We start from the raw sequence: 27,457 nt of genomic DNA, 5'->3' as shown, positions 1-27,457 counted from the left end.
CTTGTTTCTCATACTTACGGGCGTTCATTTTCAGGAATGCTGTGATAATATAGAAGACTGATACAAAATGAGTTAAGCTAAATTGAACTGGAGGACTTCTCCCTATTAGTAATGAGTCAATATCCTAGCGAGGTAGTAATAGCTCCTTAGAGTCAGATGTTAGTAGTACTTATCATGTATACAGTGAAAACAATCTTGCTGTTCAGATCTCAGTGTACATAACTGATATTTGTGAGATCTGTCACAATTCTAGCAAATAACTACTTTACCTGAAAGAAGAAAATGCAATATGGCATTGCCTTTAGTATTTACCTGGTAGAAATCAGTATTGTGAAAAATGTTGCTTTGCCCTTTTTTAAAAAACAACAACCAAAACTTAATTTAAAATGTGCTTTACCCCTAATTAAAAAAAAATAAATGTTGACAGATGAGTCAGGATATTATGCCATAATTAAACCATGGCTTAATATGGGTCAGTTTAGCTAACACCAGCTGTTGTGGACTATAACTCCCATTATCTTGATGGGAGTTGTAGTGAAATACAGCTGGACAGCACCATGCCAGCTCCTTCTGTCGTAGGTTACTAGCAGTAATTTCTGGGTTTGCACGTAACAGGAAGCTGTGGTTAACAGTGGTTTAGGAACTCACTCACTGGGCAAAGCATCGGGGAATGGTTGTATATGACCGCATACCTCTCCTTTACATCATGGCTTAGGAAACCAGGATGGGACCCTGGAAAGTCACTCATTGTCCTGATAATTATTTGCCACTTCCAGGATGAGAAGCCGCCTGCCTCTGTGTACTAGCCACCAGGGAACCAAAGCAGTCCTGTTTGTGGGCTTTCCATAAGCATCTGGCTGGTGACTGCGATATACAACTCAGGGCATGCAGTTTATGCATATCCTGACTTATGTAGCCCAAGATATGATTGTGCAAACTAGGCCATAGTGACCCTTCAAGAAAATTTGTTGCTGACCAAAACCACAGAGAGTGAGAACTTGAGTCATGCATAACTCATGGTCGTGAGTTTTTGCCTGTTTCTCCCCTTCCCCCATAGGTTGACAATTCTGGAAACCTACAGGGCAAATCATACTTTCTGCAGACATTTTCCCCTCCCACAAGTCCTGCCTCCATGCACCTTAAAGAACACAACAAGGCTGCATATTTCCTTCCCTGAGATTAAAGTGCAAGGCACCATCCACATCTTTTTTCTTTCTTATCTTACACCCAAGTTCCTTCTCCTTGATGTAAGAGGAGCCCACGAAACCTTGGGTGCACTGAAATCCCTTTTATATTCTCTGACATCCAATGAAAATACTGTATGAAGAATACATTGAAGCAGCTAATAAATCCCTGCCCCCCCCCCAATGTCAGTATCTAGCAGAAAGAGCCATGACATTCCAAAGAGGCATTATCCAAGCCTCCTTGTACTCTTGGTTTTCCTACAGCAAAGCTAGACAAAATGTGTCATTTCACTGCATGGTGATGAATGATAGCCCTTTCTAGACTGACTATATAAGGAACTACTGTTGGAACACTGACAGCAGATTTTTAAAAGTTCTCTGTGGGTGTCATTAGATATATATTTGTAAATGAAAATAAAAACCAAAAAACAAATCACTATCACCACAGCTTGACGTCCAGATGGCTTAGATTGGTACCACTCACTATACTAAGGTGACAGACATTTCGGTTTACACCATCTGAAGAACAAAGTCTAGATCTCAATGGCCTGTTCATGGGCTAACCATTAGCATACAGATTAGCTGTTTACCCCACTCTTTTCAATGGGGCGAAGAACAGGCAACCAGGCAGAGCATTGCAATCATAGCCTTTAATTGCCAAGTCACAACAGATTATCGCAGGCTATAAATCATACTATATCCTTATTAATTTGCGTCCTTTCTGAATTGGGCCCCAATCATCTGAGATAATACTTGGAAATTTCAGAACGTCTGTTTTTATATAAGTTCAAGCATCTGACAGGCCGTTGTGCGTCGGCTGGCATGCCTTCATTAGCCACAAAGATTGCTTTCAGGGCAAGATGTGATTTCAAAAGCAGAGGTGCAAAAAAGAAAGAAAGAAAGAAAAGTCTGGGTCCCAAAATAGTATGGCAAACTCACTGCCTCTTAAAAAGGATGTTCCCACACTTACAAAGGCAGTTCTTCTCAATCTGCCAATAATTATATGAGTTCCACAGAGAGCTGTCTGCTTAAGTTAAAAGTCTGTGACCAGCGACAGCATGTTAAGCGAGTAACCAAATTATACATTCGGCTAAAGCTGAACTAAAGCTGCCTGCTCCAAACCAGCGATGGCGAGTGACTCAACTCAGCACCTTGGCTTTAAGAAAGCTGAAGACACAATGTGTATGTGTATGCATTTGTGTTTTAGAAGTCTTTCCACGTTACGATTCTCATGGTCTGTAGGCCCTCTGCCTACTTGTATTATGATTATGGGGTCCTGAAGGAGGAGAGAAATTACCTGTCTTCCTAGTCCAGCCAGAGAGATAGGAAGAAATATGGTTTGCATTTTAATGTGAACATACCCGATTTGCACATTGCAGATCAATACGCAAATTGAAATTCAGCTACCTTTCAAAATTCGCACTTCTTCGTGTTGAATGTGTATACCGTATTAGGAGCAATGTGCACTAAAATGCTGAGGAATTTTTGTGTGTGCAGACTTTTTCTTTTAATAGCAAACTGATGCAGAAATGGCAAGGCTTGACAGCAAGCAAAAGCACTCCTGTCTGTACTGAAGGTAGGCGCAACACTTTTTCTCTGACACTGTTACTCTTCCCTTTGGGGCGGCCAATGATTTGTAAGGTAAGAAGATGTGGCAGGTTGATGGCTGCCTGAAGAGCCTCACGTCTTGTCATCTGCCTTTGCATGTCCTTCAACCATACCCCCTGCCCGCTCCTTGAACAACCTCATTTTATTCCCTCGCCTTTCCCTCAGTTAGCCCCCACAGCAACTGCTGAAGCACAGGCCTGGATATTTTGCATGGCCCAGGTTGCTTATGTATGACACCAGCCCTGACGGCAACCCACAGTTGCTTAGCAACCGCAAGGGCCGATCTCCTCTACTTTTGTTTACAAAAGGAGCTGTACTGTATTAGCTGGAAGTATGCTAACTGGAATGGCCACAGCATAGATAAAAGCGAAGGTCTAGGACAGGAGGAGATCACTGATCCAGAGTGACAGGAAATTGACATATGATTTCTTACATCCTCCCTTCCTTCTCTCTTTCCGTTAACTAATGGAACCTTCCACAATAGGCTTTACAAGAGGGGTTGTGAAATGTATCCAAGGAAGGTATTAGCTGTGCAATTCTAATGCCCTCTGTTGGGAGCCTACTTCTGAGTATCATTTTCATGCAGCCTAGGACCCACGTACCTACGGGACCGCCTCTCCTGGTATGTCCCGCGGAGGACCTTAAGGCCCACAAATGACAACACTTTGGAGGTCCCAAGTCGCAAGGTGGTTAGATTGGTCTCAACTAGGGCCAGGGCCTTTTCAGTACTGACCCTGACTTGGTGGAATGCTCTGTCACAAGAAACTAGGGCCCTGCGGGACTTGACAAATTTCCGCAGGGCCTGCAAGACAGAGCTGTTCCACCTGGCCTTTGGTTTGGACTCAGTCTGACCCTTATGTTTCCCTTTCCTTACAGTTTTGATCTATGGGCTACTTTTAAAATGAGGCTGCATTTTAAATTGCATTTTAACCTGTATTTTAAATTGGTTTTTTTCCCTATTATGATTTTATTGTATTTTTACTGGTGTTAGCCACCCTGAGCCTGGCTCTGGCTGGGGAGGGTGGGGTATAAACATCATTATTATTATTATTATTATTATTATTATTATTATTATTATTATCATCATCATCTCAGTTTGTGAGTTGTTGGAGAAGAGCTATAGTTCAGTGGTAGAGCATCTGCTTTGCATGCAGAACATCCCAGGTTAAATTCCCAGTATCTCCAGGTGGGAGAGACTCCTTCCTGCAACCCTGGAGACCTGCTGACAGCCAGTGTGGACAATGCTGTGCTAGATGGACAATGGTCTGAGTTGGGAGAAAGCAGTTTCCTATGTTCCCACAAAAGATTCAAAGGAACTTACAAAAATTAAAAATCCAACACAAAGCAAAACGTTGAAAACAGTACTAAGGGGGTCACACAATAAAGCACATCCGTCTATGTCCCCCCACGGACTCGACTACCAAATATCCCCCCCCCCAGTGTTAGAAACCAAGATATGAAAGCTAAGAGCTAAATGGCACCTTAATCCTAGGTTATGGGTGCAGCAATGGAGTGTCTATGCACACTTTTTAAATAACAAGAATACAAAGCTGAAAATGAATGAACTGTTCATTTTTCACATGGCCTAGTCCTTCCCCTGCCCACCCCCCTAATGTTTTTAAGAGGGTCTCTTTTCCAGTCTTCAGAGAGTGGATGGAAGTGGGGAGGCAGAAAAAGGTCCCCCTTTCCTTCCACTCTGCAGAAACTGAAATCTTAGGTGAAGTACTGCGCTCAGAGCTCAGAAACTGCTCACGTTAATGAAATTCCTTGTCGCAAAATGTGCCTAGAGCAATGGGAGTTTCGAACACTGATTCCTCCCCCCCCCAAAAAAAAATTCAACTGCTGCAGAAAATTAATACTCAAAAATGCCTGGAGAAATAAAAGGCGATTGATGCGGGGGGGGGGGGGCGACGACGACGACGACCAAGCAAACAAAATGCCAGCATTGGTCCAATGTTCCATAGACAGGGGACCACTACTGAAAAGCCTGACAAATATATATAGTACTGTAAAATACATTAAAAAGGCAAAATTCTATGTCAAGCTACAGAGGAAGGTTAAAGCTTGAATTTACATGCCACAGTGGAGGATTCCTACAGCCAACGTTAGATCCATCTGCCTTTGACTGTCCCATTTAGAGAGATTGGACTGAATGAAGCCATCTGCTGGGAAACCAAGGAAGATTTGCAACCCAGGGGTACGCAGACATCTCTCATCCCATGCCTGCATGATGAACGTGTGGGGGGAAAGCAGGATCATGCCCTTGGACCTTGTCTCTCAACTTCTGCTCATTCAGTATTAGCGTGGAAATTTATGCACACACAATACTTTTCACGTAAATGCTGAACAAATGAGAAGTGGGAAGAGGGGCGGGGAGAGAGGGCAGGCATGATCCTGCTCCCTCCATGTGTCCAAAAAGAAAAACATATAGAGGTGTAGGGTGGGAAGGGAAGTCTACATGCCCCTTCCATCTTGAACAATGACACCATATATCCAGGAGAAGCAGCTTTAATAAACTGGAAAATAAAATCCAGATCAACCCCCTTATCCATCAAGCTCAGTAGTTTCAGGTGACAACTATACAAGGCCTCTTGCAGAGGTCAATCTCAGTTTTGTTACTTGGAGAGGGTGATAATTGAACTGGTGCCTTCTGAAGGCAAAGCACGTGTCCTACCACTGAGCTATGATTCCCCTCCCTTAAAACAACCACAACACCCAGATGTTTATTAACAGCCATAGTTGTTGGCGCAAAAAGTAGGATGTCACACCTTACCTGTCCCCAGTCTCCTGTTTTCCACTTTGGGCACCTGCCACCTCTACACTTTCTTTGCACATTCGGTTTAGCCAGGTGTTTGCAAAGATTGTTTTCTAAATGTGTCCCATCCTTCGACAAGCAATAAACTTCTCGATACTTCTGCCCTCGTCCACAAGAGACAGAACACTGAAATGTAAAGGTAAAGACAAATATATCTTATACAGCTAGTTTTACGGCCTTCCACATGTTTAGCGAAAAATACAGCATAAGACTATTTGGGTGTTAAGTGAGCAAGGAAGTGAATTTCATGTCCCCCACTCAGAGAACTAGAAAGAACCCTGAGGCTGCTTAGCAATAATAATAAGCAATAGCTGTCCCTCAACCTCTAACTTCCCATAAATACGGCACAGGTCATTATCCCAAAGCATAGCAAAGGAGGAGAGAGAAGTGGCAACTGAGGAGATTTGGTGAAAAAAACCTGCCTCTTCCACACTATATTTTCAGATCTTTTGTAGGCAGTGCTATTTTTCTAGAAAAAGAGGTCCTGGAACTCACCATGAATGCCTCCCTTGTTCTCATATAATGGCAATGGCGCCTACCTGAGAGGTGCCAGAACTGAGTTCCAGTGAGTTCCACCTGAAAAAAGCCCTGGTTGTAGGTCTTTTTACCAAAATTACTGCTGTGAATATAAACATTTTGTGTCAAACTTAACGGGCATTTTGATATTCTCTAGAAAGTTCTGAAATGCAACATTTTTATTTTTATTTTAAATATCTAAGATTAGCAAAGGATCACTGAACTGCATGGATTTGTGAGTAGCTAGGACTAAGGGGTGACTCTGAAAAAAAGTTTGGTGAAGCAAAGATTGTTATTAGGGGAGCAAGAGCTTTGCTGTACATGTTAAATGCAAACATAGCATGAGAAAGAAGACTGAAATATACTGAGGAACGGTGGTGGTGGAGAAGGTAGGAAAAAATATCTGGGGCAAGTATCTGCCACCTCTCACTATCAGCGGTGACAGGAATCAGTTCTTTACACTTCTATATTATGATAGAATTGGGGTGTTGGGGAGGCAGGAGCTCCAGAAGTCCAAATTTTGTTGTTGTTTAGTCGTTTAGTCGTGTCCAGCTCTTCGTGATCCCATGGACCAGAGCACGCCAGGCACTCCTGTCTCCTACTGCCTCCCGCAGTGTGGTCAAACATGAAAAGCAATTGGACAGAACACAGGGAGGATTAACAGTGCAATCCTAACCATGTTCCTCCAAACACTGTCAATCATGTGTGACAGGCAGAAATGGGGAGCAACACACTCGCTCCCCAACTTCTACTGCATTTCTGGTCTACACCCATTGGAGGGTGGCTGCTGTGTAGGCTCCCTCTGCATTTTCTAAATCTTGTGGGGAAATCTACCTAACTAAGCTGGCTCCCCACTACAGATGATCACCTTCCAATTCATGGCAAACATCGGGAATGCAACTGATCCAGTGGGATAAGAATGTTTGCCCCCTTTTCCTCCTCTGTACCACGATTTACCCCAACGCATGCTAGGAGACAGTGTTGAGGGTAGAAATGCCTCAGTCAGTTCCGTACAAACGTACCAGTTGACTTGATAGCAGCACAATGACAGATGCTTCTGCCAGCAGCCTCAGTGGTCACTGCTGCCTCCAGCAGTGATGGAGAAATGTGTCAGAAGCAGGAAGATTAGATGTTAACAGAGTGAGATGTATGAACTGAATGAAAAGTAAACAAGGAATTGATTCTGTGTTACTTAAGTATATCGTTTTGTTATACAAGCGGGCATCATTGTGGAAACTGTAAAGATCTCCTGCAGTGGCAATTCAAAGGTGCTGGATTATATAAACAGTAAAGAGCTGCAGAACTTTGTTGGAAGTACAAATAGTCCTGAATAGCAGGTCATGGAATAAAATTAGTTGGATAACTAGCCTGACATATTTTGGCACATAATTTTCACCTTCTGTTTTGCAGAAACCTGTCTTTTAAGGACCGTAACAACAGAAGGAAGGACAACTACAAATATTTAATATTGAAAATGTTACTAGTGCTGCCTTTTAAAGTGTGGGTTGGTGGCTTGCTGCTGCTTGTTAATTACACGTGTATTTAACCAGAAGGGGTTCAGTATTTTTTACACTTTATGTAGCCAGCTCCAAAGAAGGCAAAGTGGGCACAACAGGACATTACAAGCCCAAGCAAAAAGCAAACCAGCAGGTGTGTTGGCTGCAAGCTTTGTAGTAAAGCAACAAATTTCAACCTCCTTCTGCAGGTTCATTGAACTTTTACAAATGTGACCACTTCTGGCATGTGGGCCCCTGAACCATTTTGATTTTAGATTAGTCTCTACCAAAAGATTTAGGAATCAAAAGGGGTCTGGAAGCACAACAAGAATTTAATATGACAGTTCCTTGCTGAACGGGCCTCTTACTCAGCATGACGCAGGGAGAGATTCAATTTCGATTTCTTCATTACATGTTAAACAAGTCATTACATGTTATATCACACACAATGTCAGCTTAATCCTTTAGCACAAACACATTCTGTGGTGATCTTTCGAAAGTAACACTCTCCTGTTTCCTTTTCAGAGCTGAATCGATGGAGGAGGATGCAGACCACTAACATCTAACAGGCCTCTCAGCTCTTCTTTTGATTTATACACGCCTCGTTCTGTGCAGGGCTTTAAATTGCAGTTATGCGCGTGCCCCCAAGCATTTAGATTCCTGCATTGCAGGGGGTTGGATTAGATGACCCTTGGGGTCCCTTCCAACTCTACAATTCTTTGATTCTATACCCCCACCCCACCCCCAAAGATTTAAGGTAGCTAGAAAGAGGTGGATACAGGAGTTGGGAGAATCCATCATTTTGTCTGGGGATTTAGGAAATCTTCAGATTATCTATTTATCATACTATTAACTGCACCTTAGCCACCTCTTATAATTACAATGCCATTAACGCCAACACATTAAACATTTCCATTCACAAAAAAACCTGGCAACTGCCCTTCACTGGCATATATTTCTGCTACACATGCTCACCCACTTTCCACAAGAAGCCCTGCCAAATTGCGCGACAAAGTGATGTAATGACCTTCGGCTATAAGTACTGTAGGGTTGGCAGAGTAGCTCTCTTGCTTTGCTCCCGGTCTAAATGCTCATTTGCTACTGGTGGGATGATATTAATAGGGCTCTGCTTCTGCAATGTGGAATTAACAGCAATTTGGATAAGGGATTATTGCACAAAACAGTTGCAGAAGCAGAAACACACATTGCAGATATTTTACTTGATATAAAGTTCATGTAACACAAAGGCGGGGAACTGAGAGAGGCCATCGAATTGGGGAGGCAGAAAAAGGTCCTCCTTTCCTTCCACTCTGCAGTTTTAATCTGAAATTTTAGGTCCAGAGCTCACGCTAATGAAATGCCCTGTCGCAAAATGTGCCTAGGACAATGGGGGTTTTGAACACTAGTTTAAAGCCCTCTTGTTCTTCACTATGGTCCACATCTGCACTGGACCCCTGCTTCCTACAATTTGCATTGCGGAGGGGAACTCCCATTGGAGAGAATGGAGGGTGTGTCTGCCCCCAGTAGTTTGCAAAGGGTTAAAGTCGTCCCACTACCATGCCAGGACCCTTTGCATTGGAGGGTTGTTGTTTTTGCAATGCAAATTTCAGGTGCGCTGTCAGGGATTATGAATCATCTGATGGATGGGTTGCACTTATGGATAAGGGTGCAAATCACTGTGGGGCGGTCCTGCTCATTTTGACTCCAGCCTTACCCACCTGCTGGCATGCTGCCCCCAACACATTACCCCCATGGGGATGTGCCTTAAAGAGAAAAACAATTCCCCAATCCTGATCTGACCGTTTAACCTAAAGACAGGCCCAGATTTTTATTTTTATAAAATGTTCGTACCATTTTCAACACAACATTATTTTCCTAATTATAAAAAGACAGACAACAAAACAGCACATACATTAAAAAAAAGCAAAACTCAATTTTCTTTAAAAAAAAAATTATGAGGGGAAGCTCCACCAGCAAAATCTTGCCTTCATACCTACCTATGGATCACTCCATAGCAATTAGCCCATTGTTCTGTTTGTGAACTATGTTTATTAATCTACGGAACCACAGAATAAGTAATGAAATTAAAGCAAATAACATCAATAATAAGGAACTCAGTTATGCCACATCTACCACATACACATACAGGTGCCAGAGCCATAGTGGTGAAACCATGTTTTGAGTTCTCTATGCAGAAACTAGAAATTTCACCTACTTCCCCCACAATTTTTATTCTGGCATACTCATACACAGTGAGTTCCACCCTGACAGAAATGTATGAGCCATGTTCAGATACAGAAGGCAGTTGTAGAGTTCAGATTGCTATAGCATGTGGTTGACTTTGCATGGGTCATACAAAGAGGCCAAACAATCTCCTCTTGATGTTATATTTTTCTTTCATGAACTTCTCATGTCACTGGCTGACTCTAAGTCCTGTTTTTACAGCTGCAAACTACACGTCCTGTTTGTAACTTCCATCTCTAACAATTCCACAGTGAGGCAAGATTTGACCCTGGGCTTCTTGAATACACAGAAAAGAAGAACAGAGCAATTGCCTCTCTAGTTATATGTGTTTGAACTGAAGGGTTTACAATCTCTTTCTGATACTCAACTGCCTTGCTCTAAGCTCTATGAACTTGAGAGAAAGGTTCTCTATCAATTTCATTTGAGGAACTCAAGTAAGTCACTCCACTGACCTCTTCCTTATGCCAGTTAGTTGGTATAGATATTAAAGGTCAACTTCAGCTCTACTTACTCATGAAATATGAGTTGCAGAAATAACTTCTGAATGGCCATGACAAGTATATATGAAAATTAACATCCCCCAAGTGCCCCTGCCCCAGGAATATGTGGTAGAGACTTTGAAGAAGGAAAACAAAGCAAGCCAAACTCTCAACACTGATAGTGAGGATTAAATAAGTAGTAAGACAATTGTCAGCTGAATGTATTAGAACTGACAGCCAACCGTCTTAGAGTAAAGAAAATGAAGATCCAAATCTCTATAGAGCCTCAAAGCCAATACTAAAACAATATCACACAATCTAACTCGCCTATCAAAATTAATGTGGGTATAAAACAACTGCACAACACATTAAAAACTGAAAAATGCCATACAAATCATTAACTCACTTAAGAATCAACACACCTGCCATGGACAATTAATTTCAAATTAAGTTCAAAGTCAAATTCAAACATTCAAAGTAAAAAAAATCCCAACCCCATTCAAGTTTTAAAGTGTGCCTTTTGAACAGTGATGACACAAACTTGTCCAATTGGAGTAGACAACCTCATTTACACTGTGCACTGAATTGTAAAATACATTATGAGCTGCAGAAAGCTATAACTCCTCTGCATGTTTTAGTAATTGTATGTTTTGCATATGCTATTATTATGATGGATGCAAAGCAACAGTAGTGCACATGCTGATTTCTTGATATTCCTATTCTGGAAATGATGACTCCAAAGAAGAGGAACATGAAAAAAATAATGACAGCAGAAGCTTTGGAATTCTGTGCTAAACAAGTTCTGGTTACTAAATTTATCAGATTAGGCACATTTACTTTTATCAAGTTAATATATATGTATTTGATTGTGAGATTTTTGTGGGTTCTGCAATGGTAGTACATGGTAATTGGTAGTTATTAGTAATTAGTATTAGTATTAGGTAATTAGTAATACTTGCTTTCCTTTTTTTTAGTCATAGATTTAGGAATGGGCAATATATACAACAAAGCAGAGAGACCAAGACTGAAGGACCCACAGAGGCATGGAAAGCTGTGATGAAAATTACAATATGGCAAGAGAAACACACACAAAACCCCAGACCCTCAAAACGATTTCATTTCTTAGGATTAAAACTGAACTCCAAATATTTCACGATCTTTTAAACCTGCAGGTCTACCAATGCAATAGGAGCTGTCATATGAACTATGAGATCACTGGAAGAGAAATATTTTGTGGTAGGACTGGTCTAAATATTACTCTCCACACACAAGTGCCTGACTGCAGAGGCCTGAATTATTCGATTTCCTCTTTGCAAATTGAACCAACTCTTTGCACAGCTGCTTTATGCAGAGGGCCTGCTTCCATGCTGGAGGCTCTGTGTGGTTGAGTGAAGAGTATCACGCTGATTCTCCACTGTGCTATTTCATTGCCACTCTCAGCAAAATGTTATGAACTGAGTAGAGCTAAGTCTACAGGTATTCATTCAAGGTCATTTTCTTGTCATCAGAGTTAATTAAGACAGAGTAGTTATAGCCAGCATGGCCCCTTGGACAGATGAATTTTACATATGGATCTAAGAATTTCTTTTTTAATCTGTATTCATTTACAGCCTGGGGCAAGTCAGTGTCGTCCTCAGGCAACAACTCATAAAAATGTGCTACTATCATTATTAATACCATTACTTTCTTTCCATTACAAGGTTCCCGTGATGATAAATGGGTAAGGATTGCAATGTACTGTAAATACTGTCAGAATGCTAATTAATATTATCAGCATCACCTCTGGATTTATATTCAAAATTACTACCCTGGTTTTGGATAACCCAGAAAGGCTTGGAAAAAAACAAACAAACTTTAACTCATTAATAGTCTTAGCCTGCCCAGTCCTAAAGATTTAGCGAGTTTAACAGCATCACCCTATACATGCCTACTCAGAAGTATCCAACATTGAGTACAATGGAATTTACTCAGAGGTAAGTTCATATAGGCTGCAGCCTAAAACAAACATTGCAACAGAATAGGGGTGGCAAAACTTATGGAGTTCCACAAGCCTGATTCTTATCCGAATGAGCGCTGTGGACCAAATTTGGAAGGTGGACAGCGCTGCCTGGCAATCACATAGTACATCACATATTTGCTGGTGGGTGGGGCAGCCCCTCGTGGGGTGTGGGTGTGGGTGTTCCTACTTGGGAGGGGTCCGTTGCCAACCTCACGTGCAGCAGACTGGGGAGCTCATTGAGCATAGTTCTGGCAAGCTACTTGCTTCCCCCCTCCTCACCACTTACACAGAGGGGAGAAAAAGCTATCTTTTGCAAGCATAAGCAGCCAAGTGGAGAAGCTTTGCTTGCTGCTGTTGCTTGTGAACACCCGGACGAAGGAAGCAGCATCACTCTCCCTTCTCTTCAGCTGATTTGGGGACAGGGTCCAGCTAAGAGATGAGTTTGGTTGTGCAGGAGAGCCCAGTGCTTAGCAGAATGGCTGTCCTGTTGCATCAGCGGCTTCAAAGAGTGCTTTTGAGAAGCTCCTCAAAGCATCCCCCATGGTTGGGAGATGTCTTAGACTGCTTCTCAGAAGCATTGTCTGAAGCAGCTTGTGTGCTCCTCTGGTGCAAGAACACAGGAGGCAGCAGGGGGGAAGGTGGAAGAGACTCTTCTGCCACCTGGTTGCAACAGAAGCAAATGAGCTACTTCAAACAGTGCATCTGAGCAGGATTTAATCACTGCCCATCAGCTGAGATTAAATCCTGTTGCCATGGCTGTGTGGTTCTGTTCCCTGCTGAGAGAAGAAGAAGAAGAAGAAGAGTTTGGATTTGATATCCCGCCTTTCACTCCCTTTAAGGAGTCTCAAAGCGGCTAACATTCTCCTTTCCCTTCCTCCCCCACCACAAACACTCTGTGAGGTGAGTGGGGCTGAGAGACTTCAGAGAAGTGTGACTGGTCCAAGGTCACCCAGCAGCTGCATGTGGAGGAGCGGAGACGTGAACCTGGTTCCCCAGATTACGAGACTACCGCTCTTAACCACTACACCACACTGGCTCTCTGCAGGCATGCAGTCAAGTGCGGATTAAGCATTGTCGTCCTGCCCATCAGCTGATGTCTCCATGATGCCAGCTGATGGGCAGGAGGGTGTGGTTTGGCAGGAAAGTCCTGGCAGTCCCAAGACTGGTCCGCAGAGCAGAGGTTCCTCACCCCTCCGATAAGTGACAAGGTATGGATGCTGGACTCAAGCCAAATAGAGATCACAGCTCAAAAACCAGAAACTTGAATTTAACGTGGAATACTATAATGCTGGGGCATCAGTGTGACAGGTTCCCAGGTACCATTTACGGAGAGGGGGGCAGGCATTAATTTTAGTAAATAATTTATAGTATGTGCAGTAGTCAATTCATGAAGCCATCAATGCATGAATAATACGTGCCAGAAATTTGGTGGAGTTTAGCTGTCCTGTCAAGGCAATTAAAAATACGCATTCCTTGCCCTGCAAAATGCAAGCTGGATCCAGGAACACTCCTAGTTGTTGGGCGCTAGAAGGAAGTCATGAGCAGCAGAATTCTGTTCTAAGTTAGTTTATATTCAAAAGCATGTTTGAACTATGCTAGTCTAATTTTTTCCTTAACTTCTGGTTAGAATCACAACCCTGTGAGACTTAAATCAGTTTTGATATACACCAGATTTTTGCTTGCTCCTAAATGAGTTGCTATTTCCCTGGATATACTTCGTTCATTCACCAGTCATGTGGGCCCCATTCATGGGGTCTCTTTAGCAACCTCTGAAAACAAGGGAACAGTCACACGAATGCCAATTCAAGTTCTTCCATGTGCTTAAATTCATGTTGATGACATGGAAAGAGTGTTCACACATTTGACTTGCAAATTTAAAGAGCACTGCATTTTTCAGGTCTGCTATTTCCCCCCACATTTTTAACATTCACCTAGCTTTTGCAACCTATTTTTATTTTATTTTTTTCAAAGGCATTTCTAATTCATTTCTAGATAGCCTTGTTTACTCCATTCACTGCTCTTTCCTTTACAAGCCTATGCTTGGCACTTTGAAATGTGTCAATCACCTCCCGTTATGTGGTGTCAGATAATTTACCAGCGGGTTGTCACAGCCACCTATCAAAATGGGTCTGAGGAGGACAGAGAAATAAAGATTGGTTTCACCAGGCTAAAAAAAGGCTCCCCACCGCTGTACCTTGAAAACATAATTTTAGGCCAAGTTAACTATGGTGACAGATATTAAGTGATCTTTCTGCTACAACTGCGCTACTCCTAACATGAAGCCTGTGGTTGTATTCATGAGAAATTCAAAACCATGATTTTGGATGAGTCCCAACAAGCTCAAGAATAGTCTTGGGTTCATTTGCTTCCCTCTCCTCCTCCTCCTGCATCGCTGGAAAGAGGATTTTGATAGAATTCAGTTTCACCTTTAAAAAGTTTTGACTTAATATTGCATTCAAACAAAGCATCCTGGTTGAAATGCACAATGGTCTTTAACAAATCAGCTTTCTAACATTATGCTGAGATCCCTTAAGAGTAAAGCTTCTGAAGATTTGTTCGCATGAACTTTCCCCCCCTCCAAATAAAACAAAGCAACTTTTAAAAACTATGGAAGAGCTCTGCATACAGTGCTGCCTTAGAGATAATTTAACAAGCATTTTGACTGGAAGACCTGCATTTTGACATTGGTTTTTAAAGATACGTGGGCAAAGCTGGCCTGAATTTTGAATACAAGTGGAACTGTATACAAAGGGCTGAGCCCAATGAACTCATTGAATGAGTGGAATAACTTCTGTTCATGCAATGGAACTTCCCCTTCCCTTCTTCCCCCTTCCAAATCTGCTCGGGGGACTGACTTCACTGGCTGCAAACCAAGATTGGGATGCGTGTGAATATGTCCCAGCTGGACCACACGAGTCCAACTTACCAAAAACTCCACCTGTGTGAGCTGCCCCTTCATGTCTAGCTAAATACCAAGCAGCTTTGTATTGTCTGAAACCATTTGCTCCTGTACAAATTGGACCAACTGTTAGCAACTTATTTGCTTATCTGCATTAGTTGTGCTCTCAGACATGGAACAGCTCCATGTTCTGGCACCCGATCAGGGGGAAAAGAAGCCAGCAAACTAACCAGTAAGCCAAATTCTATAAAGTGCTGTGAGGACAGAATAAACCATGTAAAACCATACAAATATTTATTTGGTTTTTAATAAATCAAATATTGCACATTACATCATAAACCAAATTCTGTTCATACCAACAGAAGTGGTAGCTGTTTTCTGGAGATGATGCTACCCATATTAGGTTAAGTACTTTGCCCTAATCACAAAACAGAGAATTGTGCACTGTAAAAGAATCATAGATTGTAGAGTTGGACAATATTACAAGCCTTACGATCTGTATTGTTCAACTCATTCATCAGGACCTTCTTCCTCCTGCTATTATAATCTGGACCACGGGGTGCCGGAATCAGACAGCAAGTTTGCTGAACAGGACGGATCATTAGTTGTAGTTTCCCCTCAATACCAGCTAGCTCAACATTTATTTCTGAAGAATTTGCTTCCGGTGCATTATTTATAGTGTATCAGTTAAAAAGAATCTACTTCCAATAGCGTACTGTGAAAATTTATGAGCTTGGAGCACATATACTTCTACATCACAGTGTCCTATACGTTTAAAGACATAAGACACAATTCATTTAATGGACCCTGACAGTGCTCCCACTTGCACCATGGGACTATTTTATTTTATTTTTAAAGCACCCTTCACCACAAGGTCTCAGGGCAGTGCACAGGATAAAAATATAAGGTAAAAGCACAAATAAATAGCTAAAACAACAAAAACAACAACCAAACCCTCCCTCCCACTTCCTTACCCTTCTCCCTGAAATTGGGGGGTGGGAGAAACCCCAGAGGACATTGTTCCGTTTGGGAAGCTGCAATGCTTGTGTAGACACAAGGTCTGACACAGTGCGACATTGAATTCCACCCATCATATGTACATATTCAATCCTTAACGGGGGTAAAAATCTGGACAGGCTTTTAGAATTTGTTGTAGCCATTCCAGCTCAAAGACTAGACATTTCATCAACCATGTAGGGCTCCTATAAGGGAACATGTTATTAAATCACTACCTGTGGAATCAGTACTTTGGGGGAAGACAGATGTTTCCTTAACTAGAAAAGCCACAGTAGAGCCACATGCTATTAAGTATCCTACTGCGGCTTTTGGATTTCTTCCAACGAAACAACATGGCATCCTTTTGTATCCTTAAACAGAAGTTGCCATGGCCACGTTTTCTTTGCTATCCCCTCACATTCTCTGGTAGCAGGATCTTTATGGAGTCAAGACATTGTATGGCGTCAATGGAATAACTTAAATAACATTCTTCTAGGCAACATCACACTCCAGTTTGTATCTGCTATTCTCCCTTCTCCTCCAGATTTGCGTAACTAACACTGCTACTTATGCAGACTTCAAATTTCCCAGTATGTTTGATGACAGCCAGACCCTTTGGAAAAATTGCATACACTTCCGCCTTTTGCAAACCAGCTGAAGACCTTTATAACAGATATTCATGAAGGCCTGACAAGTACTAGTCCCATACTTCTGCAGGATGCCCGTCTTGTTAGGAAAAGGGATATCAAGATTTTTTATTTTTTAAAAAAGCAAACCGGTAAAGCACTTACTTTATAGGTTTCAGCTAAATCGAAGTTAAACGCACTCAGCAATTATGCCTTCCTCGCTTGAGGACTCTCTCCCTAATGCATTTCGAAGTAGAAGAGAAACTGGGTAGTTATGCACCAAATTACTAGGCACCAGTAACAGGGTTAGATTGCAGACTGAGGAGCTCTCTGGAAGAAGGAAAGAGAAAATTGTCTAATTCTCATGGGCATTTTAGTGCAGGAAACCCATACAGAAATAAAAACGAAGAGAGACCAAGAGCAATGTGTTGAAAGAATGTGTAAGCAATGCCTCCAGACACTGGCGCTATTGTAGAATGAAAAAATTACCTCGGGAGTAAAGGAGTTTCAGCTTATGAAGTAGTGTTAGAAAATAATTTTGTTCCTGCTCTCTTTCTGGTCCCCTGGGAAGAGGGCAATCATCAGAGTGGCCCCTTCAGGGCTTACCAGTCCATGTCTGCAGCACCCTAGCATATTCAGGTATTTCTCGCATATATGCAGCCATCATTACGCCCAAAGACGGCAGCTGCAAACTGCTTCCGTTCTGGGATCAGGCCCTCTGTTTAAGGCACTGAGAAATTCCAAACATGATGCGCAGAATTATTAGGAAAGTGAACTGAATATAAAAGGTAAAGGGCAATTTATGTCCCCATACAAACACTTGAGGTTGTTGACTAAACTGATAGTGAGGATAAACTACCAAGCTGTAGGGCTCACTAGGGCAAATGGCTTTTAAAAAGAGGCAGGTTAAAAACTTTAGGTCCAGCCCCTGGCATTTGCAATTGAAGGATATCGGATTGCAAAGCCAGGAATGCTTGAGACCCAACTAGAGGAAGATTCCAGGAAGATTGGAAAATTCAGAGCTCAATGGAGCAATGGCCCGACTCAATAAAGACAGCTTCCTATTTGTCAGTGTTAGAAAAAGAATTGCAAATCTATTGGTAAGTATAGCTATGACCTCTGCGGGCGTCATATAACCATTGGAAATATATAGTCCCAACATTCTTATTTCACAGGGGCTGCTCAGGCCCATGCCATAAGAACCTCCACTGTGCGTTAGGACTTTCTCTCTTGCCAATGCTTCAGAGTGGATCTGCACAGAGGCAGCCTGTCCTGTCTCGCCACCTGAGGAGAAACGGGGAGGTGCCAGCCCCACCAAGGCCACGCTTACCAGGGTCACGTGCCTGTTGCAGCTTCTGGTAATACTCTGTGGATCTTGCATAAGATCTCACGGAGCTATCACAAGAGTTCCACAAGATTTCCCCGGAAGCTGCCGCCACTTCTCTTCACTTCTCTGGTGGCAGTGGGCGGGCTGCCACCCCACAGGATTCTGACACCTGAGGCAGCTGCCTCAGGTCAATTCATGGGCAAGCCCGGTCCTGGATCTGCATGTTCTCTTAATACACTGAAGCCCCAGCATGTGATACTTGCCACAGTCTATAAAAGTCTACAAGCAGGAGTTTCATTTCCAGTCCTGGTTCCCAGGGACAACTTATCTCTATACATAGGAGGTTTTTTTTTTGTGTGTGACAGTACTCACCAATATGGAGTACTGGCACCTCTTTTTCCCCCCTTTTCTTTTTTTGTTGCCCATGGTGGCCATTTTGTGCTGGCATCCACAACACAAGGGACGCGGGTGGTGCTGTGGGTTAAACCACAGAGCCTAGGACTTGCTGATCAGAAGGTCGGCAGTTCGAATCCCTGCGATGGGGTGAGCTCCCGTTGCTCGGTCCCTGCTCCTGCCCACCTATCAGTTCAAAAGCACATCAAAGTGCAAGTAGATAAATAGGTACCGCTCCGGTGGGAAGGTAAACGGCGTTTCCATGTGCTGCGCTGGTTTGCCAGGAGCAGCTTAGTCATGCTGGCCACATGACCCGGAAGCTGTACGCCGGCTCCCTCGGCCAATAAAGCAAGATGAGCGCTGCAACCCCAGAGTCGGTCATGACTGCGGCTAATGGTCCAGGGTCCCTTTACCTTTACCTTTACAAGCACCTCACTTTTTACAGAAAGAAAAAGAAAAAAAAGCACTGCCTGGATGGGCTAACTTACATGACCTATTCAGATGTACACCCACAGCTGATTAGAGGGACAGAGTCATCCATTATATAATAATGATAATAATACCCTGCCCATCTGGCTGGGTTTCCCCAGCCACTCTGGGCGGCTTACAGCATATCTAAAAAGGTAATAGAAACATCAAGCGTTAAAAACCTCCCAATACTTCAGATGTCTTAAAAAAAGTTGTGTAATTCTTTATCTCCTTGACATCTGAAGGGAGGGCGTTCCACAGGGAGGGTGCCACTACTGAGAAGGCCCTCTGCCTGGGCAAAGAAATGTGGAGTTCAAGCATGTTAAGGACAAACATGAATCTCTCCCAGGCTGTGGAGTTAACCTTAGATGTACAGAACTTTTGTTAACAGTAATTGCATTTAATTGCTCTTCCCTAAATGCAAAATGGGTTCATAAACAAATATATTCAACGAGGGCAATATCCAACAAAGTCATAATCAGAAAAGAGCCACAGAGTAGAAATACTTAAGTACCAAGTCCATTGATGGTCCATAAAGGCTTAATGTTGAATATGACTAATGTTGCTATGTTAAGCTTGGGCAAGAGACAAAGGATGACATTCGTAAATCCTTGCTGATGCCACAGATGTACAAAGGAATAATGTAAGATGGAAGGAACCTGAGTGGCACAGGGAATCAAGTACCACTCCTAGGCCCTCAGGTAGAAACAATATGTGAACTCACTTCAAATTTCTGATTCATTTAAGCATTCAATAAATTATTTAAAGCTGTGTCGTGTGGAATACTTTGTATCTGGGAGCCAATTCCTCAGTGAAATGTGTCTTGATAAATGGCAGCCATATGTATACACTGCGGGTTTTTTTTGCTTGCAAAAAATAAAATAAAAATTGTGGTAGATGGGAAATGCATTTTCGGAGGTAAAAATTGGACTGCGGAATAACTTAAGATACTCAGCAAAAGAATGTAGCAAAAGAAAAACAGATGGCAGTGCGTTGCTCACTAAAACAGGAAAAAGCAACAACACTGTGCTAACAGCCATTGCATCTTGGGTGTAATGAGGCCGAATAAGAACCACAACTTAACTACAGAGCAGTTTTCTGCAGGAGTGAAAGACCCAAATTAGACCCCCCCCCCCGCATCTCCAGGCAGAGTTAGGAAAGAGTCGTGTGTGAGAGATGCTGCTAACCGATGTGCACAGTAATGATTTAGAAGGACCAATGGTCTTAAAGGACCTAAGACTGCTTCCTATGTTCTTCCTAACAAAGAAGCAAGTAAATAAAACTAATTCTGTCCCGTCTTTTCTGGCTGAGTGTTAAGACTATAATCCTAAGCATACAGGAAGTAAGGGCTGACACACAAGTTCGATTTAGCATGCTGAAAGCAGCTGTGACACTCAGTGCTGTGCGCATGAACACATATTGCATAGAACACATATTGTTCTAAACGAATCAGGCATGCCCGATGGAGTAATTTCATCAAAATAAGAATAACTACTAAATATAGATTTGTCACTGCTTCTATGTGATTAGGCCCTACAGCGTAATATTTGTGTACGGGAATGATGTGGAATGGTTTGATAATGTTGGTACTTTTCAGTTCCTTAGGAGGCAGTGTTGTGGTAAATAACTATGAGCTTTTGCTCATGGCATTTGGTCCCTGCTGCTTTCTGGTGCAGATGGGACCTGGCCATGTAAACTGATCAACGATGGTCATGTACAAATAGAGATATAAAGAACGGGGGTGGAAGGATGACCCAGGGAAAACCCACAGTTGTTTTTTTTCCATTTCTGTTTTTAGTCCTTTTAATCTCTAGTACAAAGTGTCTCTAATTCCCACTGATTTGGTTGAACGTTACCAAGTGAATATGCTCAGCACTGTCGATTTAAGAGTCAATGCTAAACATGGTTTAACTGGCAGGAAGTCCAACAGCTTTTAAAGGAAGTCACTTCCTGATAAGGATGTTCAGTATACCAAGAGCTGACTCAAGTTAACAATTTTCCAAGTGAGAACATGATTCAGTCAGTTCGGTTTATCTCTCAGTTGAAGTTTGGTTCCTGCCAAGCTACTGTGAATGATATGCAGTATAGAATCATAGAATCATAGAGTTGGAAGAGACCACAAGGGCCATCGAGTCCAACCCCCTGCCAAGCAGGAAACACCATCAGAGCACTCCTGACATATGGTTGTCAAGCCTCTGCTTAAAGACCTCCAAAGAAGGAGACTCCACCACACTCCTTGGCAGCAAATTCCACTGTCGAACAGCTCTTACTGTCAGGAAGTTCTTCCTAATGTTTAGGTGGAATCTTCTTTCTTGTAGTTTGGATCCACTGCTCCGTGTCCGCTTCTCTGGAGCAGCAGAAAACAACCTGTATGTCAATTACCTGCCACTTAAGCTATGCCCTCTGGGTCTTCAGCCAGCATTGACAAATTTATGAGCAACACGCTGGAGAAAAAATTGCCTGCTTCTATTACAGATTAAGTTCTACCAGCGACACCTTATTTCAAGTCACCCAAACAGAAATATGAAGAATATTTGCAGGGCTCTCTGTATGGATCCTTCAAACGTTACCATGTCTGACACAACAGTCTCTGTGCTTTCGACTCATATCCCACAGGAGAGATAACAGGGAAGCAAAAAAAACCAACAACCCCATAATAAACCCCATAATCAAAACTGAAACCTTGCCCCAGTCCCATCAATTTATGCAGGAAGGTATACTCGGTTATTTGCAAGATATTCACTGGCAATGCTGCTCAAAGATCAGATCTATACTCTGTTCCATGGATCAGTTAAAACAGATACAAATATATGGGGCTTGTGGGAATTTGCTCATCCTATATCCTTTAAGAACAGACACGAAGATGGAGCAATAGACAAATATTTAAGAACATAAGAAGAGCCTGCTTGATCAGGCCAGGGGTCCATCTAGTCCTGTTCTCACAGTGGCCACCCCAGACACCTATGGGAATCCCTCAAGCAGGAAGCCCTCAAACACTCTACACTCCTGTGGTTTCCAGCAACTGGTATTCAGTAGTGAAGTGTTGGCCAAACTTGGCCCTCCAGCTGCTTTGGGACTACAATTCCCATCACCCCTGATCACTGTTAGCTACTGTGGATCTCTAGGTTACTATTTCTTACTTTCTTGGAAAGGAATAAAGATCAATAATGCAGTCGTACCTCAGAAGTTGAACAGAATCCATTCTGGAAGTCCGTTCAACTTCCGAAACGTTTGATTTCCAAAGCACAGCTTCTGATTGGGTGCAGGAAGCTCCTGCAGCCAATCAGAAGCTGCAGAAGCCCCATTGGACGTGCAGCTTCCAGAAGAACGTTCGAAAACCGGAACACTCACTTCTGGTTTTCAATTGTTTGGGAGCTGGAACGTTTGACTCCCAAGGCGTTCGGAAGCCAAGGTACAACTGTACAAGAGCCAGTGTAAGTGCCTCTACTCAAGCTGTGACCTCAGGTATGGACAATTTGTGACTCATCAAGTTGCACACAGCCTGCCAGAAATGGCCTGGGGAGGGTCTGTCCTCCTGCAGCAGCTTTTGTGTTAATCGTAGCCAGCAAAACCAGGCGGTGTTCATACCCACAAATGGGCCATAGCCTACTTTCAACTTATTGGGTCTCAAAAGGCCTACCCTGGCTGCTAAAGCCCTCTCCCAACCTTCCTGTTCAATGCCAAAATGGATGGAGAGGTTTGGGGTGGGGCACACAGACGCGACTTGTGCCACCATTTTTGCGTGTTCACAGCCTTTCACATTAGCACATATGTTAGAACAGTAATCGGCGCAACAACCCAGTGGGCGGGGGGTCAGTACTATTACCACAAATGGAGGAGAGACAGTGGTTTGTGTAAGTGCATTCATCGAAGAGACAGAATCTGAAGCCCAAAGTTTGGAGAGAAATTAAACGTTGTACCTCCCTCCAGGTATAGGGCAGTATATAAATTCAATAAATAATAATAAAATAAAATGATAATCTGATTGTTCTGCCAAGCACAAACATTTCGGCCAGAGGGAATGCTCTCTACTATTCTCCCCTCACACCAGGTTCTGGGGGCTCCGCCAAACTCCCAGAGCGGATTGTGGGGGAAAGAGAGGAAGAGGTCCCATTGTGCAATGGGACTTGTTGTGTGGGCTGCCACTGGCACCTACTTAGCTGAATCCGGCCCTCAGTTTTTTAACCATGGCACCACACTAGCTCTGCATTCTGTCAGCGTGAATGCACCTGCCATGAGACTATACAGTATAGTGGTCTTTTGAACACTTAGCCTTTGCATGCAAATTCATGTTTATATTACTTCATTATATAACGGATCAGTTCTGCTGCAGCAGGCCTAAAGCAGAGCCTATCGATCTTGTGTTCAGAAAATAAATACACCTCATGACTCTATGCTTATCAAAGCCAAGAAATCATTCTGCAAAACATATTGATGATTACATTCTACTTTTAATTTCTCTGTCTCCTTTGCCCAGCATTCAAACATTGTAAATGCAATGCGACATTTTTATAAAATTAAATAACAATAGTTGAAAAATAAATACACTTCATTAACATAAATACATAAAGAGATCCATTCTGCTGAAGAAAAAAAGCTTCAGTCAATACTATACTCTTGTTTCAAAAGTGTCCAAAAACATGGAAGCAACACTCCATCTGGGACAGACGAAGTAGAAACATTTACAGCAGAAAGGTGGTGATAAATGTCAGAGCCAGGAGAAAGTGTGTGGCAACATGAAACAAAAAGACAACTTCTTTTTGTCCTCTACTACCTACAGCAGTAGCACATGGTCTCAAAACGAGGTAGACAAACATCATTGGTTGAATTTTTAAGCTGATTTATCAGTGTTTTAGTTTTGTCTTCACTCAGCACCATTTGTATCATCGGCCATCTAAACTGTAAGCAGCTTAAAGTAAGTTTGTGTGAAATTTATGTACTTTTTTCACACTCTCTCTCTCTTTAAAAAAAATAAATCATGATTTGCAAATAAAGTGGCTCAGCCCTGCAGACTTTTTCTCTGGGGGATTTTTTCATCTGGATGGATGGCTGGAATTTAATAAGGAACTCTGAATACTCGGATCACAAGACTCCCCACTGAAGAGCCAAAGACCATTTGTGTTAAGAACAGGAGGACAGTTTACTGTTCCATGCATCATTTCGAAAGAGTGGGGGGAAGATAAGAACCTGGAACTACTTTTGCATTGAGCAGCACACCCAGAACTTAGTTCAGTTCTGATACTACCTGCTTTCACCTTTGGACCTTGCATGGTGAGTGAGCAGCAGAAGAGGATGGGCCAAGAGATTGCAGTTGTATTGTGCTGTGTGTGTGTGTGTGGCAACATAGAGGACACAGATATGCAACTTAGGGCACATGTTACTTCTGCACCACAGAGTCTTGTCCATTTCAGGATCTGGCAAGCTTTCATTTGTGCACGTTAAGGCGTGCGCTGTGCATGAGACTTTATAAACTATGTTGATTACATTTTTATGACAAGCTAGCAGACATTTGTATTGTTGTTGTTTATAAAAACTGCAGCACTACATTTAACTACACTTTGTACCAACAATTTAGATGTTTAGATGTCTAGTTCTCAGAGCTGTTTATATATAAAAAAGATGAAAATATGATTTGGGTTTATCCTATACACACAAACACACACACACAGAGAGATATAAGTATGCTTACTTTTGGAAGTGCTTCCCTGATTCTTTTTAAAACAACATAATGGGACAACATAATGGGAACTGTGGCCTGTCTAGTTAAGGAATCAGAGAATCATAGAACTGTAGAGCTGCAAGAGACCCCAAGGGTCATCTAGACCAACCCCCTGCAATGCAGGAGTCTCAGCTAACTCATCCTTGACAGATGGCCATCCGACCACTGCTTAAATACCGCCAGTGAAGGAGGTTGACTAAAGCCTGTATTATAAATTCAATGGGAAGTCTTACTATGGTGAGAAAGAACTCCAATGGAATGGGTCTAGAAGTTTCTGCTGCTGAAGGAGGAAATTGCCAGGATGCTTATGAATCATACACCAAAACAGTCTCAATGTCATACCCTTGTTTTTGTTGTTGTTAATGTTCAAAGCAAGTGTAATCCAATGTCAACAGCAGTCTTTGGTACATAGTTTTGGGCTAGAGTGGCCCACACTGTGCCTCCAGAAGCTGTGGACTACAACTCCCATCAGCCCTGGCCAGGATGGTCAATGGAGAGAGGCACGAATGGGAGATGCAGTCAACATCTGGAGGACGGTCATGTTGGCTACCCCTGGTTTGGGGAGAAAGTCCAAGGCATGCAGCTGCCTAGCCACTCAGAGCACATTTGCATTTAGCACCAACTCTGCCCCCTCAACGTAGAAAGGGCTACAGCAGCACCTTGGATGAAAGTGTTTTATAGCACTGTCCCTTGTAATGATAAAAAAGCACCATACACACACAACTTGAGCAAGTGTGCGGCTATTGACATTGTTTGCTGAGGTATGAAAGTGAACAATGGTCACAGAACTCTCCATAGAAACAGCAGCGAAGGACGGAACAAAGGAAGGACGATTCCAGCAATAAGACTATGGCAGTTTTGGAAGTTCATATATTGGATGAAAAGGAGCTTCTTTTATATAAAGTGCTTTAGAGTCAGATTAGGACTTTAAAAAAACAAAACCCTTTAAATTACATTATACCACAATAATGGTATTTGGAGGCTGATTTGCATGAGACTTTGAAACGGGCACACTTATGGTTTCCTATCCAGCCATTATTTTCCACCATCTTAAACTTACGTGGGCTTCAAGAGCCCAGGAGAAGGTGGGATAAGTTCCTTCTGTCAACTCACATTCACCCATGCCTACTTTCCAAGCTGCAGTGGTTTCTTGAGAATTGGCACCCATGGGATGCTTCTGAACAAGCAGAATCTCTGTTGTGGGGAAGTTCATTGTGGAAGAAGAAGGAAACAAAAGATTGCCTAACCCCATTGGTGGAACCTGTGAGACAAGGGCAGCTGTAATAAAGGTCTATCTTCCTCTTCCCTCTCCTCTCCACAGTGGGCCTGGGAAATGTACCTAAAAAAAATCTGTGCAACCATTTTATGGCAGCGTTCAGAGGGACAAGGCAAGTGGATAGGCAGCAGCAATGAGGAGTAGATCGGGAATGAGGAGTAGATCGGGAAACTTAAAGAGAAGTGGCCTTTTTGAGCATCTTGTCCAAGAGTTTCCAATCTATGGATCAAAGATGGATGCTACGTGTTTGATTCTTCAGACAGTGGTGTACATGAGGAATTCTAAAGTGAGCAACTGTTCTCAGGCATACCTGAATTTCTGAAGATCAGGGGTGGGGAACCTGTGGCTCTCAAAATCGCTGCTGGACTCCAACTTCCATGAGCACAGCTGATCATTGGGGATGATGGGAACTGTAGTCCAATAACATATTGATGGCCACGGGTTCCCCCATCCTGGCAACAGATTGTGTTCATGTAGCTTCTCACACCAACATGGCAACACTGACTTATGGAAACAAAAATGTTCCAGATCTCTATTTTGTTACCTGCTTGTGGCTTTGTGACTGGGAGGGATTTTAGGTATTTTGACAATCTCTTAGGGGTGGTTAATGTTGGGGGTTCCCTCTCCCCCCATCTTTCTGCTGGAGGTTAAGAAGCATTGCGCAATGAGCTTATGAATATGTTTATGCCGTCTAATCAAAAGGGCTTGGGACAAGTAACACAGAACTTTTAAATCAAAACCATCTGCTGTTGTAAGGTTACTCTGAAATGCAAGAAGCCACTGTTAAAAGCATCCCCCTTTGGTCTTCATCACTGACATACAACACAGACACTCAGACACACAATTATGCAATATGTTGCTATTAAAAATATTAGCTATCATTTGATGGAGCCCAAAGGCAGCATCTTTCTGTGTCACTCTTACTTATTGTTGTGGGTTGTGTTTTTGTTGTTGCTGTTGTTGCTAAAAAGGATGTTCCTTCATCTGAACAAGTAAGTTTGTACTATACAGTTCTAAATATACAGAAAGAGCTACATGGATGACAGCAGCTTAGCACTGGAATTATCCCGTAACTATAGTAGCTTTGAAGGTGGCTTGTTAAGTGTTAAAACAGGAGCTTAAAACAGATCTATGAAGACAGAAGGAAAGGTTTTGGAAACAGTCGAATACTTCGACGACTCTCATTTGCTTGCAATGGGTTTCCTTCATAGTGAAGATCAGTATTGTGCAGCACTTGTCATGGGCTAATAAAATGTACAAACTTCATTAACAAGCAGAAAGTGCCTTTTAAAACGAACAGATTTCCTAGCTGATGCTCTTCCTGAATGCCTATTTATTTGGAATGCATCGTTTTGTTTTGTTTCTTAAACACCTTTAAGTGCAGTTTCCTTTTTAAAAAACACGTGCGCATG

The 27,457-nt window shown here is 42.5% G+C and overlaps 1 protein-coding gene across 5 annotated transcripts in view; it reads right to left on the bottom strand.

Moving 5' to 3' along the window:
- ADAMTS9 (ADAM metallopeptidase with thrombospondin type 1 motif 9) overlaps positions 1 to 27,457 on the bottom strand; it is a 139,492-nt gene that overhangs the window by 29,156 nt on the left and 82,879 nt on the right. For 4 of the 5 annotated variants that reach the window (XM_081852249.1, XM_081852250.1, XM_081852253.1 and 1 more), the window contains one exon: positions 5,566 to 5,733. The exons of the other annotated variant lie outside the window; for it this stretch is intronic. In XM_081852249.1, the coding sequence (XP_081708375.1) occupies positions 5,566 to 5,733 (168 nt within the window). The remainder of the gene's footprint in view (positions 1 to 5,565; positions 5,734 to 27,457) is intronic. 5 annotated transcript variants of the gene reach the window in all.

Source organism: Podarcis erhardii (assembly GCF_964252035.2).
Source record: "Podarcis erhardii genome assembly, chromosome: 2".
Classification (NCBI taxonomy): domain Eukaryota; kingdom Metazoa; phylum Chordata; class Lepidosauria; order Squamata; family Lacertidae; genus Podarcis; species Podarcis erhardii.
The sequence above is the reverse complement of the archived record's forward strand: the minus strand, read 5'-3'. Positions and strand labels throughout refer to the sequence as shown.